This window comes from Delphinus delphis, chromosome 12, assembly GCF_949987515.2.
Source record: "Delphinus delphis chromosome 12, mDelDel1.2, whole genome shotgun sequence".
NCBI classification, from domain to species: domain Eukaryota; kingdom Metazoa; phylum Chordata; class Mammalia; order Artiodactyla; family Delphinidae; genus Delphinus; species Delphinus delphis.
Window position 1 is genome coordinate 65,445,321 of NC_082694.2, and position 17,023 is coordinate 65,462,343.

The window sequence follows — 17,023 nt, forward strand, 5'->3', positions numbered from 1 at the left end:
CAAGCCCTGCTGAAATTCCCCTTAAAGCCCTCTCATCATCACACCCAGAATAACCATCCGGATCCCTAACCCTGGTTTATGAAGAGCTGCATGGACTGGCTGCTGCCTGTTCCCCGAGCTGACATCCCTTGTCCCAGGATTCCATCCACCCTGGCCTTTCAGCAGCTCTAGCGCATCAGACTTTCGCACTGCCTGTGCTCAGAGCCTTTGCACTCGCTGTTCCCTCTGCCTGGGATACACCCTTCCCTGCTCCAAATTACGTCATTAAGTTCAACTGGAAGGTCACTTTTTCAGAGTGGCTTTTCTAACCACTCCAAATAGCCACTAGTCAGTCTGGGTCATGTGCTCTTGTACTAATTCTCTACAGAGCACTGACCTCCACCTCAAATTTTCTTCTTTGTTTTTGTCAGTATTTCCCCTACTAGGATATGAGCTTCATGAGACCAGGAACCTCATCTCTCTTCTTCACTCTCTGTCCCCAGTGCCTTTACCACTCCTGGCACATAATAGTTTCTCAGTAAATATCTGTCAAATGAATGACTAGCCATGCTAGGCACTGGGGATACAACATTCTAGCAATTTTACTTAATGTAAGTTCCAAGAGAGATTCCCAGAGATTAAAAACTAGTGTAGATGAGGAGAATCTCCTTGTAATAAAAATCTTGCAGGTTTGAATGAAAATTCTGTGACATTCAATGCTTTTAGTGAATTCTATATCACACATTTCCCAATTCTTAAGTCCCCACCCGTTGGACTTCAAGGATTGCCTTCACGTAAGAATACAGCAGCATTCTAATTTGGAATAAAATGCATTCATTTGGTTGATTTTGGATTGTGGGGTCATATAGTTAGAAGAACCTGACACAGCTCTAGCATTCACCATGTGTGATCTTGCATACATGTCTTAAATCTCTGAGCCGGCTTCCTCCTCTCTCTATTGAAGGGAATGAAGGGTGAGAAGCCCCTCTGGCTTTAACAGTCGTTGTTCTTTGAGGGGGCTGTCCTATTAATAAGTCCCACGGGTTGACTCCTTCCTCTATGCCAGGGATGATGTTAAGAGTTTTACGTGAATGATCTCACTGAATCCTCTAAGTGCTAGGATGGTCCTAAACATATAGACAAGGCTTAGTGAGGCTTGGTAACTGGCCAAGGTCACAGCTGGGAAGTGGCAGCACTACGATTTGACTTCACGCGGCCTGCTACCCTACGCTGCCTGTCGACATGGGCTGGCTCCAGCTGAGTCGCGAGGGAGCCTGGGAGGGGTTCTGCAACACAGGTGTCTACGTCATCTGCCCCTTTTAGGAGAGAATCGCCAAAAGCCACGGCTCCCAGTGTGGGTTCTGCACCCCCGGCATCGTCATGAGCATGTACACGCTGCTTCGGAACCAGCCCGAGCCCACTGTTGAGGAGATCGAGGATGCCTTCCAGGGTATGGGCCTTGAGGCAGGGCCTGGGAGGTGGCGTGGCAAGCGGGGCTCTGAGGAGGGCAGGGCAGGGCCAGAGTGGATGCCAGGCGTGGAGTAGGAGTTCCAGGCACCGCCTTTTGAGGGAAAGGCTCAGGCCATCCCACCATGTTGGTTACGATTGACTGGAAGGGTGGTGCTTTCTTAATTGGAAGAACACTTGGGTGGTTTGGAGACCTTCTGGGGTCTCCTGCCTTAGTGTTCATCTTCCTGAGGTGTCTTCTGCTCTCACCCCGTGCTAGGATGGGGTAGCCATGAGTGGCCGGAGTAGGAGGAGATCGTCTGGGAAACCGCACAGAAGCTAATGACATGGCGTCTTCCCTTGCTGCTTCCTCAGAGCAGGGTTCTGCAGGGCAAGGGCCACCTATGAGGAAGGAGGCCATGACTCTGAGCCTTGAGCAGGGACTGGCTTCCCACTTTGCCTTCTGTGAATGGGCCCAGATGGTTGGGCCTTGTATCTGTTCCTCTGAATTGAGTAGAGAACGCTCCCCACTCATTCAATCCATTTTAATGCATCATTTATTCAGTCAGTTATGTGAAGTCCTATCATATGTCAGGCACAATACAGGGTACAGGGGACACAGGGATGAAAGACACAGTCCCTCCTCTCAAGGAGGTTGTACTCTGAAGGGGAAGAGAGCTTATAATGTAGTTTGATAAGCTCACTGATAAAGCTATGACTAGGCACCATGGGAGGACTTAGGAGGAGCACCTGATTCAGTCTAGGCATTCTAGCAAGGCTTCCTGGAAGAAGTGGTAGATGTTTTGAAGTCAGGGGTACAAGCAGGAGGAGGGTCATTCCAAGCAAAGAAAATAGAATATGTAAAGAGAGCATTTAACTGAGCTGGGAGCAAAGCCACAAACCCCTTAGCTGCTCCGGGGCCTGCGCTGACACTGCAGCTTTTTCCTTGGCCCACAGGAAACCTGTGCCGTTGTACAGGCTACAGACCCATCCTCCAGGGCTTCCGGACTTTCGCCAAGGTAAGTTGGGGCCCTGGGACAGCAGTGGCCCTGCTCCTGAAGCAGCAATACTCAGGCATCACAGCTGGGAGGGATGCCATGGGCCTCTGGGTTACAGAGAAAAATGATCATGTGGCCAGCTGGCGGGTCCTTCTGCCGCAGGTACCTGGCAAGGGCGTTGGGCTGTGCCGTTCTTATTCTGGGGGTTGGAGGGAGGTGGTGGTTCTCATCAATAGCACGGAGACTTTTCTTCCAGGGAAGGCCTGGAGAACTGGTTACTGGAAGGGACATGCTGCCTAAGAGCTAATTTCCTCCAGGGCATTCGGGCTTGGCATCCTTCCTTGGTGACCGGCATGCTCAACCCCTGGCACAGGTGCTGAACGTGGCATTTAATAACAACCCAGCCTGACTTAGCACTCGAGTCCCTCCTCCTTTCCTGTCCCCGCTGCTTTCTGCAGCTGGCACTCTGCTGGGCTTATGAAACTGCGAATTAGAGCTTCAGACAGTGTGTGAACCCCTGCAGCGTTCATATTCCTCTGCGTGAGAAACCACAGCTGGGGCGCATGGGCATTGGTTACATAAATGCAGACACACGCCTGTCATCTGGCGAGGAGGACGGGGGGCTGGCTTCTCCTTTCTTGGCTTAATCTCCCCAGATTTTACCTGATTTCCCAGCTGGGTCAAGTTGATCCTGACTCCAATCAAACTGTCTCGTCTCAATTTGATTCTGGCTTAAGGGGAGAGTCACAGACTCCCGTGCCTTTCACTGACTGTTAGAGTTGGTACAGTACACAAAGGAGTATTGTGTCCAAATAGTCCAAAAGGGTGGAGATGGAGGTGGAGCCTCTAAGGATGGAAAATGCCACATCCTGGTGAATGCTGTTGATGATGAGGAACCAGGAGGTACGGATTTAAATGAAAATGATTGAAAGCTTAGATTCAGAATCTGCAGACCTGGGTTCAAATCCCATTCCATCACTTAACTGATGCATGATATTGGGCAAATTTCCTTGTTTCTAAAATGGGGATTGTAATAATACCTACCTTACAGTGCTTGTGGAAAGGACTTCTTGTAAAGCCCTTAGGACAATGCCTGGCACACCTGACATTTTCAGTAAATGGCAACATAAATTATGATGCTGGTACATTTTTTCCATTACCCATATTTGATCTTCATGTATTGCTTAGGCTTCCCTGAGAACCAGGGATTGTTCATCTTGTGCCTGTACTTATTTCATAGGAGGCTTCTCAAAGAAATACCATCTGACCAGCTCTCCTAGTTTCTCCAGAGAGAAGGGCTTTTGAGTGTAGCTGACAATTATACTCCTTCTGTGGGTCAGAGTTTTATCATCATTTACACAGTTCCTGAGTCTGTTGTGACACCATGGGAGGAGGTGAGCTGCGCCCCCTTCACTCCAGCTGCCTGGCAGAGTAGAGCTGGGTCCTCCAAGCAGGCAAAACGACTGGCTCGCAGAAGGTGCTCAGAAGCTCATGCATGTTACTCCTTGGAGGCCCCCAAGGCCTTCATTCAGAGCCTTTTAATTGTTACCTTACACACAGTTCTAAAAAGCTCATCTCTCTAGTTTTCATGGCCATAGCACACACCGGAAGAGGGTGAGAAGAGCATGCTATAGCGAGGCAGCCTGCTGACAGCAGGAAATGACAGCATTCACCTAGCAGCAAGGAAGGAAATGGGGGCACCGTAAAAATAAGCCCAGCAGTTTTAGCCTACTGAGAAAAGTGGAAATCTCTCTGGGGAAAAACCCTGGCCTTATCTAGCCGCAGTAGGCCTCGAGGGCAGTGACACATGATTGTACGTTACAGTAATTTATGTCATAAACACATCAATGAATTATCAAGGAAAAAGATCTAAGTAAGAAAGCGCTGACACTTTCATTATCTGAATAATCCACTTTTGTGAAATATATCCTTCCCCGCAAGGACCAGGTGAGGGAGGCTGTTGTCTCACTGTACGCAGGGCCTGGTAATTTTCCACATCACTCCTCCAAAAAGAGAGATGCGAAGAGGCCCTCTCCGTTCTGTCCAGATTCAGAGGGGAAGGGCAAGGTGGTGGTGTGGCGGTGTAAGATAGACCGAGCCGCTCTGAGATCCAGTGGCAAAGCAGTGAATGCAAGAGGGGTCTGCACGCAGGGCAGCACGTGCAGGGGGGTGGAGGCAAGTCTGACAGTGCTCGCACGTTCTCAGAGGCTACACCTTCGGCCTCCTTGGCCCTCTGAGAACTTCCTCGGGGACACTGGTGGGTGGTGACTCACCCTTTGGGAAATGTCGGCATGAATGATGTCTTCCATGATTCACGTAAGGAAGGGCTACTCCCAGCCTGCTCCCCCAGGAATGGCTGCCCTGGAAATGTGTCTAGGTCTATGCCTGGGAGTTCCCCCACTTCTGCCTCTTAGCACAACTCCACGATTCTGTAGTGTCTTCTGGGGCTCTGAGCTGAGACTCCTGCCTCCTTGGGCTAGATCAGTCAGGTGAACACACCCTTCCCCACCTTCAGTGCATTGGTTTTGGGAGGTAGCAATCTGGGCTCTATTCTGTGCTCTGCCATTGGCACCCCAAGAGCAAGTCCTTTCCCCATAGGTGATGAGTCATCAGACCTGTACATATCCTCCAGAACAGGCCTGCAGTGAGGAATAAAGAGTGAGCTTTCTGGCGAGAAGTGCCTGAGAAGGCATGGGAAGGCCATCAGGCACACTGGCCGGGCACACCGCTGGTCCTGAACGTCTTTGGCAGCAGCCCCCCAAAGACTCCAGCCTGGGAGGCGCCCAGCCCATTCCCATAGAACTTGATGGTTTAGAAGTAGAGGCATGAGGGGCTTCCCTAGTGGTCCAGTGGTTAAGACTCTGTGCTTCCCCTGCAGGGGACACAGGTTCGATCCCTGGTCGGGGAACGAAGGCCTCCTCAGGAAGCAGTACTGAAGAGGAATGTGGGCACAAAGAGATGATTTGATAAAATAGGACTAGCTTTTATGGAGAAATTTTCTCATAATTAAATGTCCCTGCTGCTTCCAGGAGAGGTCCTGTTTGTTTATTCTCAAGTTATTTAATCTACGTTAATGGAGTGAAAGCAGTTAAACCAGAGGCCTTTCCTCTGCAGAGGCAAGTGGGACGGGGTGGGGCATCTGCTGTTCCTTTTGATGCTGGAATAGGCATCATACCCAGATTTCATTTGATAGTAATCATCTAGGTTCTTTAGCTTCTGTGAAAACTCTTTGCAAATATCTTTGTGTGAATGTTGGTCATCTCTCTAGGATGGTGGATGCTGTGGAGGAAATGGGAACAACCCAAACTGCTGCATGAACCAGAAGAAAGACCACGAGGTAAGTGGATCCTTTTCAGCCTGGAAGCCTGAGGGCCAACCTCAGATCAGAGGAGCCAGTGGGCTCTCTCCACACTCTGGGCAGTGGTGGCTGGAAGAGGAAACGGTTACGCCCCAGCCACGAGAGTGGTGAATGTGTACATTAGCCCTGGATCCTCTGTCAAGACCCCTTGTCCCTTCTTCCCAGGAGATACCAGCTCCTCCACCAGCCTGCTGGGGTCTGTGGATGAGCTCGCTTGGACAGAGGGCTAGGCCAGCCCTATGGGGCATTTTAAAGGAGGGGACAGTGTATCACTCATCTGTCCCCTTTTCCAGCAGGTCACTCTCTCGCCATCTTTATTCAACCCAGAGGAATTCATGCCCCTGGATCCCACCCAGGAACCCATCTTCCCCCCAGAGTTGCTGGTAGGTGATGCCCCATGAGCCCCTGGAGACCTGTTGGGTCCCACTCGTACCCACTGGGGCCTTTGTGTCCTCCTTGTCCTGTAGGTTTCAGCCTGAATTTCCCTTCCTTTCTCTGACACCCAAACGTCAAGTCCCTGTGCCACATACTCCCACAGGGACCCACACTTCTCTCCTTCTCACACGTGTCACTCTGAGGGAGTGGATCCCTTTGGCACACTGTGTACAGTAACAGGAGCTCCAGAAGTATTTGGTGACCTCCTGGCTAAATCTCATGTATAAGCCCTCAAGCAATCCATTCTTCTATCTGTTAGCAGTCCATTCATGTACGAAACAAACAAACAAAGAGAGCTGTGTTCAAAGGACACAGTCCATGGCCTGCAGCCATGTCTTAAGGACACCTCTCACGCCTACTTTCTCACCTCGATGATTCTGCTCCTTCACTCCAACATCATGACCAAAATAATAATAATAATCAAGCCACTCTCAAGTGCAGATTTCTCAGGGGGTGGCGAGCTCACGAAGGCTGCTTTAGGAATTCAGCAGGCCAGAAGGAACGGCTTTGCAGCAGACCGCCAGCATATCTTTCTCTGTGAAACCTTGAAAAACCATCAGTTTGATTTGGGGGTTTTCCCTCTCAGCCCCGCATCACCCCTCATGCTCTAGAGCCAACCTTCCATTGCATTCCCTTCTGATCCGCCTCCCGTACCTCCTGGAGACAGTGACCTTCAGTAGGTCCCATAACCTTGATCCTCAGCTTCCTCCTTCACCTGTAAAAGATGAGACTAACAGTGCCTCCTTCACTGAGATCTTCTGAAGACTAAGTGACATAATGTCTATAAAAGAGCTGCAACGTAATTCCTGCCTCGATACTTGGTGTCCTCCCTCCCTTCTCCCCTGACATGCATTTTCCATCTGAATTCAGTATTAAACAAATCCATAGTAGAGTTGATCCCCTTGCAAACTTAAAGCAATGGCCCTGGGAATGGCAGTGGGGAGGAAGAGGCAGCACAGTAAGAAAACTTCATTTTCCAGAGGCTGAAAGACATTCCGCTGAAGCAGCTGCGTTTTGAAGGGGAGCGTGTGACCTGGATCCAGGCCTCGGCCCTGAACGAGCTGCTGGACCTCAAAGCGCAGTACCCTGAGGCCAAGCTGGTGGTGGGGAACACGGAGATTGGTAAGGGCGTGGGGTGGCCCTGGGCCAGTCTGCCCAGTTCAGCCCCTGTGGCTGTGTGTCCTCTGTGTGTCCTCTTTTGCCCTCACTTCCCCATTTCATATGTGGAGTAGTAACACCTCCTCTAAGGGTTGTCCTGAGTACTAACTGAACTCCTTGCTGACTGTTCTCCGTAAGCACTGACAGGGAGCCTGCTCTGCGCTGGGTACTCTGGGAGAGCCAGGGGTACCCAGATCACCTGGACCAGACCCCTTCCCTTCAGTGTCTCCCAGTCTAAAGGCGGAGGGAGCAACGTAGCTTACGTGTCTGGGCCGGTGCCTGACTGACACTAGGGGTTCCATAAAGGTCACTCTCTTGCCCTCCCTTTTCTGGGGGTGATGTGGTAAGGCTAGGGAGAGGAGATGTCCAAGTGTGACTGTGCTGTGTTGCCCATGAGTGTGGCCACCTGCCGTGTGGTACCACCACCTGGGACCTGAGGCCCGCAGCACGTGAACAGGTCAAGGAGACACCAGATGTGCAGCTCTCGGGCTTGGTCCTTGAAGACACAGGAGCAGAGGTGCCCAGGTCCGTGCTCGTCTCCATCCATTTATAAACCTGGCCTGGCCCGTTTCCACTTGGCTGGACCCAAGCCCAGTGGGGATCCAAGGGGAGGATGGTAGCACAGCCGAGGTCTGCCTCAGAGGAACCCTGGTTTGGGGGAACTTGACATGCTTTTAAGCAGCCAAGTCCAGCTTGTGGGGGACTCCTGGCTCTGGCTCTGGAGGGACCCCCCGAGCCCTGGGTTCTGGTTGGTTCTTCAGCCACAGAGAGGAGGGCCTGGCTCAGGTCTGTGCTGGTGAAGTGCTGAGCTGGGCCACCCTTGTGAGCACAGGTGCTGTGCAGAGTCCCCTGCTGCAGTAATGTGACACATCAGGATGGCAGGGTGGCCTGTGAGACGTGCCTCAGGTGATATGACCACAATGGCTCGCCTGTGTAGCCATGACCCAAGGGCCCAGGGTCCCATGAATTAAGGTGGAGAATGACAGGCTGGAAGAATATTTGGGGTCCTTGGGTATATGACATGTTCCTCGCCACGAGTCACACAATGTCCTGGGCTCAGTTAGATTCTAAGAGAAAGGCATTCACAAAGATATTATAAGCTCCAAGTTAGAAATAATTGCTTAAGACCATGCCATAGCTCTACCTCCTCCCTCACACGCACTCCACACAGTGTAACCACCTACCGCCATGACGTCGGGGGAGGTGGGTCATGGAGAACCACAGCTCTACCTCCCTCCCTCACACACACTCCGCACAGTGTAACCACCTACTGCCATGATGTCGGGGGAAGTGGGTCATAGAGAACCCCTTATCAAAATGAGCCACTTAGTGCCTCCATCTGCATTCTTTGACCTACGAGCTGATGTTCAAACAGGCCAGACTCCTCAAAGCCTGCGCCTCCCTTCAGAGACCCTCAACAGCACCGGAAAGGGGCGGCGGCGGGGGGTGATGCACAGACATTTCCTTCTTACCCTTTTCCATCTACAGCCCTGTGGGCGGGGCTGGGAGAGGTGCTGTGCTAACTGGGTCTGAGGAACAGAAGCAGGTCTGTTCGCAGAGGTTTCTTACTTGATTCACCGGAAGGACAGAAACCAGACACAGACATTCAGTCCCACCAAGCCATGCACCTTAAGAACTCAGACAGATATTGGGGACCGGGAGGCCAATTTGAAGTTTTCTCCCTCAGTCAATTTTCCTGTTTTGTCTGAATGTTAGACTTTCATATCATATTACTATTACATCCCAATTCTAATAATTGCTCCGGTACTGAAATATGGCCATTCTTAGCTGTGTAATTTGGGCAAGAAACTTAACCTCCCTGTGCCTCAGTTTCTTCATCTATAAATAGAGAAAGTCACAGTATTTCATAGTGTTATTGTGAGGATTGAGTTAAAATATGTAAAGTGCTTACAAGCGTTCCTGACTTATTTTCATGCCCTTTTTCTAGTATTGTGATTAAACACGCACGCACTTATGCGCACACGCACACGCACACACCACACACACGAATTCGAGTTCATCTTATTTGAATTCCGATGGGTTTTTTTGAGAGGGAAAGACATAGCTTTCAGGCTGATTGTGCGGAAACTGCACTTACTCTCACATCTTGTCCACTGCACCCCTAATCACCCCCAAGTCACCCACGGAGCATGTTACGATCGTGAATATGTCCTCCGTCCTGTGTGCGGTGGTGGGGGAAAATGCCCTGGTGGTAAACAACAGACCTATAACTTGAGGCTTCTTGTTTCTCTCCAGGCATTGAGATGAAGTTTAAGAATCAGCTGTTTCCTGTGATCATCTGCCCAACCTGGATCCCTGAGCTGAATTCAGTGGAGCATGGACTGGAGGGTAAGGGGAAGTTTGCCTGAGCCCACAGAGGGGCTGGGACGCTGGAGGTGGGTCATGCGGGGGGATGGCGAGTGCCAGGAAAGACTCCTCTTTGGCTCCCGCTGCCGCCTGCATTTTTGGGAGCCGCCCTGCATGGGGAAGGCGGGCACCCTCAGTGCCCTCCTCCTCGGGGCATCCATGGTAGGGGCCAGCGGGCAAGGGGCTTGGGATTCTCCGTAGTTATTCTCTATCCTGGCTGCATGTTAGAATCGCTCATGGAAATAGGGGGTAGGTGGGGGGAGTTTTGGGGTGCTTTTTAAAAAAAATGCCAAGACTTCACCCTCAGAGATCTGATTTTATTGAGTTGAGAACCACTGGTTTAGAGAAACGAGCACTCTGGTTGTAGGGTCAGCAGGCCTGGGGTTGAGTCCTGGCTCTTTTATTAGCTGTGTGGCATTGGGTAGGTCACTTGACCTCTCTGGGCCTTAATTTCCTCATCCATGTAAGGATGTGCATCCTGGTTTAGCCTTAGTGGGGCTGCTGTGTACGGAAGTGCTTTCCGAGCTGTGACGGGGATCGCTGTCATTCCGAGCGTGTGTTCCCAGGTATCTCCTTCGGAGCCGCTTGCCCCCTGAACTCTGTGGAAAAGACCCTGCTCGATGCAGTTGCTAAGCTTCCCACCCAGAAAACAGAGGTGTTCAGAGGCGTCCTGCAGCAGCTGCGCTGGTTTGCCGGGAAGCAGGTCAAGTCTGTGGCGGTGAGTCCCTATTTAGGGGCCCAGGATGCACGTTTTCATCGCAAGGCGAGGGGCGCTAGTCTGGACTCTGCTGCAGACCCAATGGGTGTCAAACTTAAGTGCTTAGAATTGCCTGGGGTGTTTGTTGAAAATGCAGATTCCTGGCCCCACCCTCAGAGCGTCTGACGGCAGGTCTGGAGTGGAGCCCACGGGTCAGGTTTTAACAAGCCCCACAGGTGTTTCTGATGAAGGTGGCCTGCGGGCCACCCTTGGAAGCACCCACGCTGTGACTCAGTCTTTACCCCTGAGGTTGGAGCCACCTGCCCCCCTCTTCCTGGACTTGGCCAAGGCTGCCAGCAGGTGAATGAGAGATAAGTTAGGGAGAAGCCGAAATAGGAAGGGGGACTGCCTATCAGAGCTGGGGAGAGAACCAGAGGTAGACCCCCTGAGAGGAGGGAGAGGCCCACCTCTTGACTGTTTGTAATAAGTCTTCAGACTAGCCCCCAGATTCTGGGTTTGCAGACGGCGTTCTCACACCTGGCGCCATTTCAGTCTCACAGTTGTTGATGGAGTTGGGAGAAAAGCTGGCCCTCCCATTCCACTGCTGTTGTTGTTTTAAATTAGAACAAAAAACAAAGCAAAACAACCTACTCCCATTCTCATCACCCTACGCCAGGCACCTGTCTCCTTTGATTACAGATAAGGAGACATAAACCCAGAAAACTCTGCTGAGTTCCCAAGCTCAGATGCAATCTACTTCTGGGAAGGATTTTTTTTTTCCCCTGGAACAACTGGTTCTCTTCCTCGTTTCTAATAATAGGAACCTTGTGTCTGATTCTCCTTACATTCTTTGCCAAGGAAGCTCAGTTAGAACACACTGTTCATCCTTAAGGCTTCCTGCTCATTTTCCTTGATCTTTACCTTTTATTTCTCTTTTACTAAATCGCTATGGCCTCTGTGATAAACCACATCAACCCTTTCAGAAAGAGTTTGGGTGAAATCGATCAAACAAACAATTTAAAGGGGCTGATCCCGGTTTACCAACAGGTAAATTTCAGAGCTGAGAGCCAACCCCAGGCACTGGAATCTCTTGCATGTTGCCCGAATGCCCAAGTTCTTACTGTGCTGATCCTGTGTCTCCACAGGGGTGGAGAACCTCAGGGCTCTCCCTTCAGCAGGTGTCCCCCACTTTCTGTGTGTTCGGGAGCCGGCTGTGTGAGCAGGGCTTTCCTGGGGTGGGCTCTCTCACACGCGCTCTCTGCTTGTCCTAGTGCATTGGAGGGAACATCATCACAGCCAGCCCCATCTCCGACCTCAACCCTGTGTTCATGGCCAGTGGGACCAAGCTGACCATCGTGTCCAGAGGTGAGCTGCCTCATACAGTGGTCAGGAAAGAGGGCTGGGGATGGGGTGGAGTCTCACAAGGTAGGTCACTTTCTGGAGAAGCAGAGCCCAAAGTTCAATGATGCAGCTGTCCTAAAGTTTGGATCTCTGGCAGCTGCAAAGGGAGATGTACCCAGGTTGGGGACCAGGAGAGCTGGACCATCACTTTATTAAGAATTCACAACAGGACCTGTCAGCCAGATGCCTTACTTAGTGGTGTGTGCTGGGGCCAGAGTACACTGCTCACCACAGCTGATTGCTGGGTTTTCAGAGAACCTGAACGTTTGTTAAACATGGCAGCTATTAAAACTTAAACTATATAACCTTACAATGAAATAAAGTATATTTAAAAACAAAGGTAATGGACTTATATACACTACCAAATGTAAAATAGGTAGCTAGTGGGAAGCAGCCACATAGCACAGGGAGATCAGCTCGGTGCTTTGTGACCACCTAGAGGGGTGGGATAGGGAGGGTGGGAGGGAGATGCAAGAGGGAGGAGATATGGGGATATATGTATATGTATAGATGATTCACTTTGTTATAAAGCAGAAACTAACACGCCATTGTCAAGCAGTTATACTCCAATAATGATGTAAAAAAACAAAACAAAGGTAATAAGTACTCAACATTCAGCATTTCCCAATTATTTTATTTCATTTTACAGTTGTCTATGCCCTTGAGGTTATTTCCATTTATTATATTTGTAGAGGGAAATGCTGCATAAGGGTGTATTCCTGTCCGTCTTTCCTCGTTGGAGGGTCCCCAAGACCACCTCTGGGTTTGATGACTCTTGGGAGGTCAGGGAAGCCTCACAGGACTCAGCGTAGAGTCTTACTCATGGCTAAGACTTATTACAGCAGGAGGATAGAAAGCAAAATCAGCAAAGGGAAAAGATGCATGGGGCAGAGGAAACCAGGCACAAGCTTCCAGGGCCTCCTCGCAGGGGAGTCACACAGGACATGCTCAATCTCCCCAGTAGTAAGTTGAGCTGTGACAACACATGTGAAGGGTAGTCTACCAGGGACACTCGTTAGAGACTCAGCACCCCGGGCTTTTACTGGGGGCTGGTCATGGAACTCTGCCTGGCACGTACCAGAAGTCCAGACTCCCGGGAGGAAAGTCAGGTGTTCAGCATAAACCATATGATGTGTACAAACATTTCAGGCCCAGTGAGCCGTTCTTATCAGGGAATGGTGGGAACTCTCCTGAAATCCAAAGTCCCAGAGGATAGCTAGTGGCCAACCTTGTAAGCAGGACTTTCAGGGGAGGGCAGGTCTGCTGTGTCAGCTCTTTGCTACCCTCCTTCCAACATCACACTGAGCGATGTTGCTCTTTTAGCTTTACATTGGCCGTGGTAGGAGTATCTATACCACATAAACTAGCAAATGCTTTGAATCAGGGTTTTTTCTCAAAGAACTGATTGTTGAACAGTCACCAGCACACCAGTGCTTAAGGATTTCAAATGGAGCACCTTGGCCCCCGTTGTGCCAGCCACTGCCTCTGACTGTGGGCATCAGAGACCAGGATGGAGAATTCCACTGGTGGTCTGTCTTATGCTTTCCTCACATTGGTCCCTCTCTGTCTTGCCTCTGTACAGGCACCAGAAGAACGGTTCGGATGGATCACACCTTCTTCCCTGGCTACAGAAAGACCCTGCTAGGTCCAGAGGAGATACTGCTCTCCATTGAGATCCCCTACAGCAGGGAGGTGAGATGCTGTCAGAAACATCCTGAATCACCCCTACTCCTGCCAGGCTCCAGACAGGGAGACCAGAGCCTGCCTCGGGAGCCAAACTTAGCATCTCTTCACTTTAACATTGATGTTCTTGTCTCTGAACATTGCCTTTAACCAACCATATTACTCGCTGAGTAATATGGGGGCACAGGGCATAATCAATGAAACCAGAGAGGTAGATGTGTGATCCTAAGTGAGTCATTCATCTTTCTGAGCCCCAATTTCCTCATCTGTAAAATGGGCCCATGTTACTGACTGTGCAGGTTATTGCGAAGACTGAAAAGAAAGAATTCATAAGGTTCCTGGAAGATATCCAGGAGCTGGTGGAGATCACCAGCTAGTGCTAGTGACATAGTTCCAAGAACACAACTAGTTGTGGAGTATCCCTGCCCCAGTTTTCGTATGATGAAGTGTGGAGTTTGCATGCTGGGTAGAGAAGCTACCTGTGAGTCAGGTCCTCACATGCTGACCTTGGGCTTGACAAGGTGCTTTTTCCCTGACCTTGCCCTGTGTTGTCTTGGATGGATTTCTGCTTCACGAGAGGGTTTTCTGGCTTGTTGGGGCAGGTCTGGGCTCCTCTGGCCGCCTTGCTCTTGTTCCTTGGGGCCTGTGGTGTCTTGAGCTGGTGTGGTTTTGTCCTACACATTCCACAGTGGGCCTTTTAGAAAAGTGATCTGTGAGAGCCAGGAACCAGCTGTAAAGGAGAGTGTTAAGGGTTTACCAGAGCTTGTGCTTTAGCGAGTGTTACAAGGCGTGTTTTGCCCTTGCTGATTTTGACCTCCTTCATGAGAATACTAATTAAATTAAAGCAGTTATATCCCTGTAGTGGTTTCTTAATGATTTTCCAGCCTGTCCTTATAGACCGTTTTGAACAGGGATTCCCAGAGTTTTTGTATTTCACAGATCAGTAGATTTTTATTTTTTTTTTAATTATGAGGTGGGGAAAGGAAGAGGAAACAGGCATAGCACTGCCCAGTTTTTATTTTGCCAGGTAGGGACATTAACAAAAACATTTTATAAATGAAAAGAGGTTTTAATACCCAGAATTAGGTCTTTCTCAAGAAAGAACAGCTGATGACCTGATGCTGACGCTGCATGAACCCCGGGAAAAATGTTGCCGTGGACGAGCACAGTCCTGGGAGTGAGCGGCTGGAACCTCTGTTCCAGAACCGAGTTCAAGCTCTGGGCTGATTGCCCCAGGGCCATGTTAGACGTCAGAAATCTAGACAAGCTTTCTCATTAGGAGGGGTCTCCGTGGCTTCTTCAACAAAAGCCTGGGGCCATTTTGAACCTCAACAGTGGGCCTCCTTGCTTCTCCAATAAACCTTTCCTTAAACCTCCCACCTTTGACATTCATCAGAACTTGTGGTGCCAGGGTGAGTTCACACCTCGAGCAGAACCTGGAACAGCTGGTTCTTACCTGGAAAGTAACTCACGCTCTCCTCCTATCTCCAATGACAGAGATTGGTTGGATCCGGGGGAAATGTATGTTCAAAGCACAAAGGCAGCTACTGTTTCATAGTGAGTCTTTCTTTCAGGAAGCAAGATTTCTAACCATAGCCAGTAGACTGGTAGGAGACACAAGGCAGGGAGAGCATCTGCAGAAGCCACAAACACCTCCATCTGATGCTGGGTCTCAAACACCCTTTGGCATCGCACTGTACCTGCTTGAGAGGTGGTCAGGCCAGTGGAGCCTTCAGAACAGCTCTGGGGAGGCCGGGTGGACATGATACCAGGCACCAGGATGGGGAAGCCGTGGTGGGGCTGCGGCAGTCTCTCAGGAGCCTTCGTGAAAGCACCTTGTCCCCTCCTGCTCTTTGGTTGAGAGCACCCAGTTCTCCTGTGTCCCTGATTTCCCATTTTCCAGACTGATAGGCAGAAATCCTGGCCTTTCCCAGCTTCCAGGAACATTATCTGGAACTTCTCCTGAAAAGGTGGTAGTTATGTCCCGATCATTGGCCTCTATCACCAGCTGTTGGCTGCTCTGTGATGGTCTCACCACCTCACCCCACCTTGTGTCCCTGCTTCAGGCTCACTTTGCAGTCCTTGCAAAACAAGGGAGGAAACAGGTATTTTTCTGTGATTTTCAGGGTGAGTTTTTCTCAGCATTCAAGCAGGCCTCCCGCAGAGAAGATGACATAGCCAAGGTGACCTGTGGCATGAGAGTCCTGTTCCAGCCAGGAGCCACGCAGGTAAAGGAGCTGGCCCTTTGCTATGGTGGAATGGCAGACAGAACGATCTCAGCCCTCAAGACCACGCAGAAACAGCTATTGAAGTAAGAGCTAACGGCAAAATAAAACTGCTCCTGGTGCTACTGATATTATCACTGCTGCTGCTACTACTATGGCTACCAGCAGTATTACCATTGCTGCTACTACTGTTACTACTGTAGCTGCTTCTAGGACTACTACTGTGATTTCTGCTGCCACTGGTGGTATTACTATTAATCGTGTTGCTGCTGCTGTACTACTATTCGCATTGCTACGACTGCGGCTATTACTAATACTATTACTACCTATTGCTGCAGCTACAACGACCGTTACTATTGCTACTGCTGCTGCTGCTTCTACTACTCCAATTGCTACAGCTGTGCTACTCATGTTATTTCTGCTACTGTTATCACTGCTGTTCTCCTACTACCATCACTGTTATTCCTATTGCTATCACTACTATGACTGATATTACTGTTGTGGCTACCGCCACTATTATAGCTGCTACTACTACCGCTGTCTCTTCTACTACTGATATACTATCATTGCTGTTACTCCTAGTATTACTACTACTGGGGTTACTGCTGCTGCTACTTTTAAAGATGCTACTATTAATGCTATTATTATTGCTATTACTACTACTGTTACTGCTACTACAACTATTACTATTGCAACTAGCACTGCTGCTGCCACTATTACTACTAATAGTATCACTACTGCTGCTGCTGCTGCTTCTATTACCAGTAGTACCACTGGTGCTCTTGCTATTACTATTGGTGCTTCTCCTATTTCTGTTATTACTTCTGCTTCTACTACTATTACTATTGCTTTCTCTACTACTATTACTGCTTCTGTCACTGTTAGTATTACTGTTAGTATTACTACTACTGGTATTGCTGCTGCTACTATTGCTATTGCTGCTATTACTGTTACTGCTGCTACACTATTATTATAGCAACTGCTATTACTATGGCTACCATATGGCAGCAGTTGTACCAAGCACTTTGCTGGCACTGTCCTATGTAATCCTCACAATAACCATATGGATAGATAAAGCTTAACTTTGGAGTTTGGTTCCTTGGTTCCAATTCCTGGCTCCAATACTTAACAGATGGGTAATATAAGTCAAGTTACTTAATTTTTCCATGTCTCAGTTTTCTCGTTGGTAAAATGAGTATAAAAATTTTCCTGACTATACCTTTTAATTTAAATTGAAAACGACATTTCATATAAATCACTTGGGACATTACCTAGT

At 49.6% G+C, this 17,023-nt stretch overlaps 1 protein-coding gene across 3 annotated transcripts in view; it reads left to right on the top strand.

Annotated features, from left to right (window-relative positions):
- Positions 1-17,023, top strand: part of XDH (xanthine dehydrogenase) — a 61,027-nt gene that overhangs the window by 11,514 nt on the left and 32,490 nt on the right. For 2 of the 3 annotated variants that reach the window (XM_060026873.1, XM_060026876.1), the window contains 10 exons: positions 1,303-1,429; positions 2,383-2,444; positions 5,692-5,760; positions 6,075-6,164; positions 7,197-7,338; positions 9,631-9,723; positions 10,308-10,459; positions 11,710-11,803; positions 13,422-13,531; positions 15,649-15,833. In XM_060026873.1, coding sequence (XP_059882856.1) covers positions 1,303-1,429; positions 2,383-2,444; positions 5,692-5,760; positions 6,075-6,164; positions 7,197-7,338; positions 9,631-9,723; positions 10,308-10,459; positions 11,710-11,803; positions 13,422-13,531; positions 15,649-15,833 — 1,124 coding nt within the window. The remainder of the gene's footprint in view (positions 1-1,302; positions 1,430-2,382; positions 2,445-5,691; positions 5,761-6,074; positions 6,165-7,196; positions 7,339-9,630; positions 9,724-10,307; positions 10,460-11,709; positions 11,804-13,421; positions 13,532-15,648; positions 15,834-17,023) is intronic. The other variant, XM_060026874.1, reaches the window with a different exon arrangement.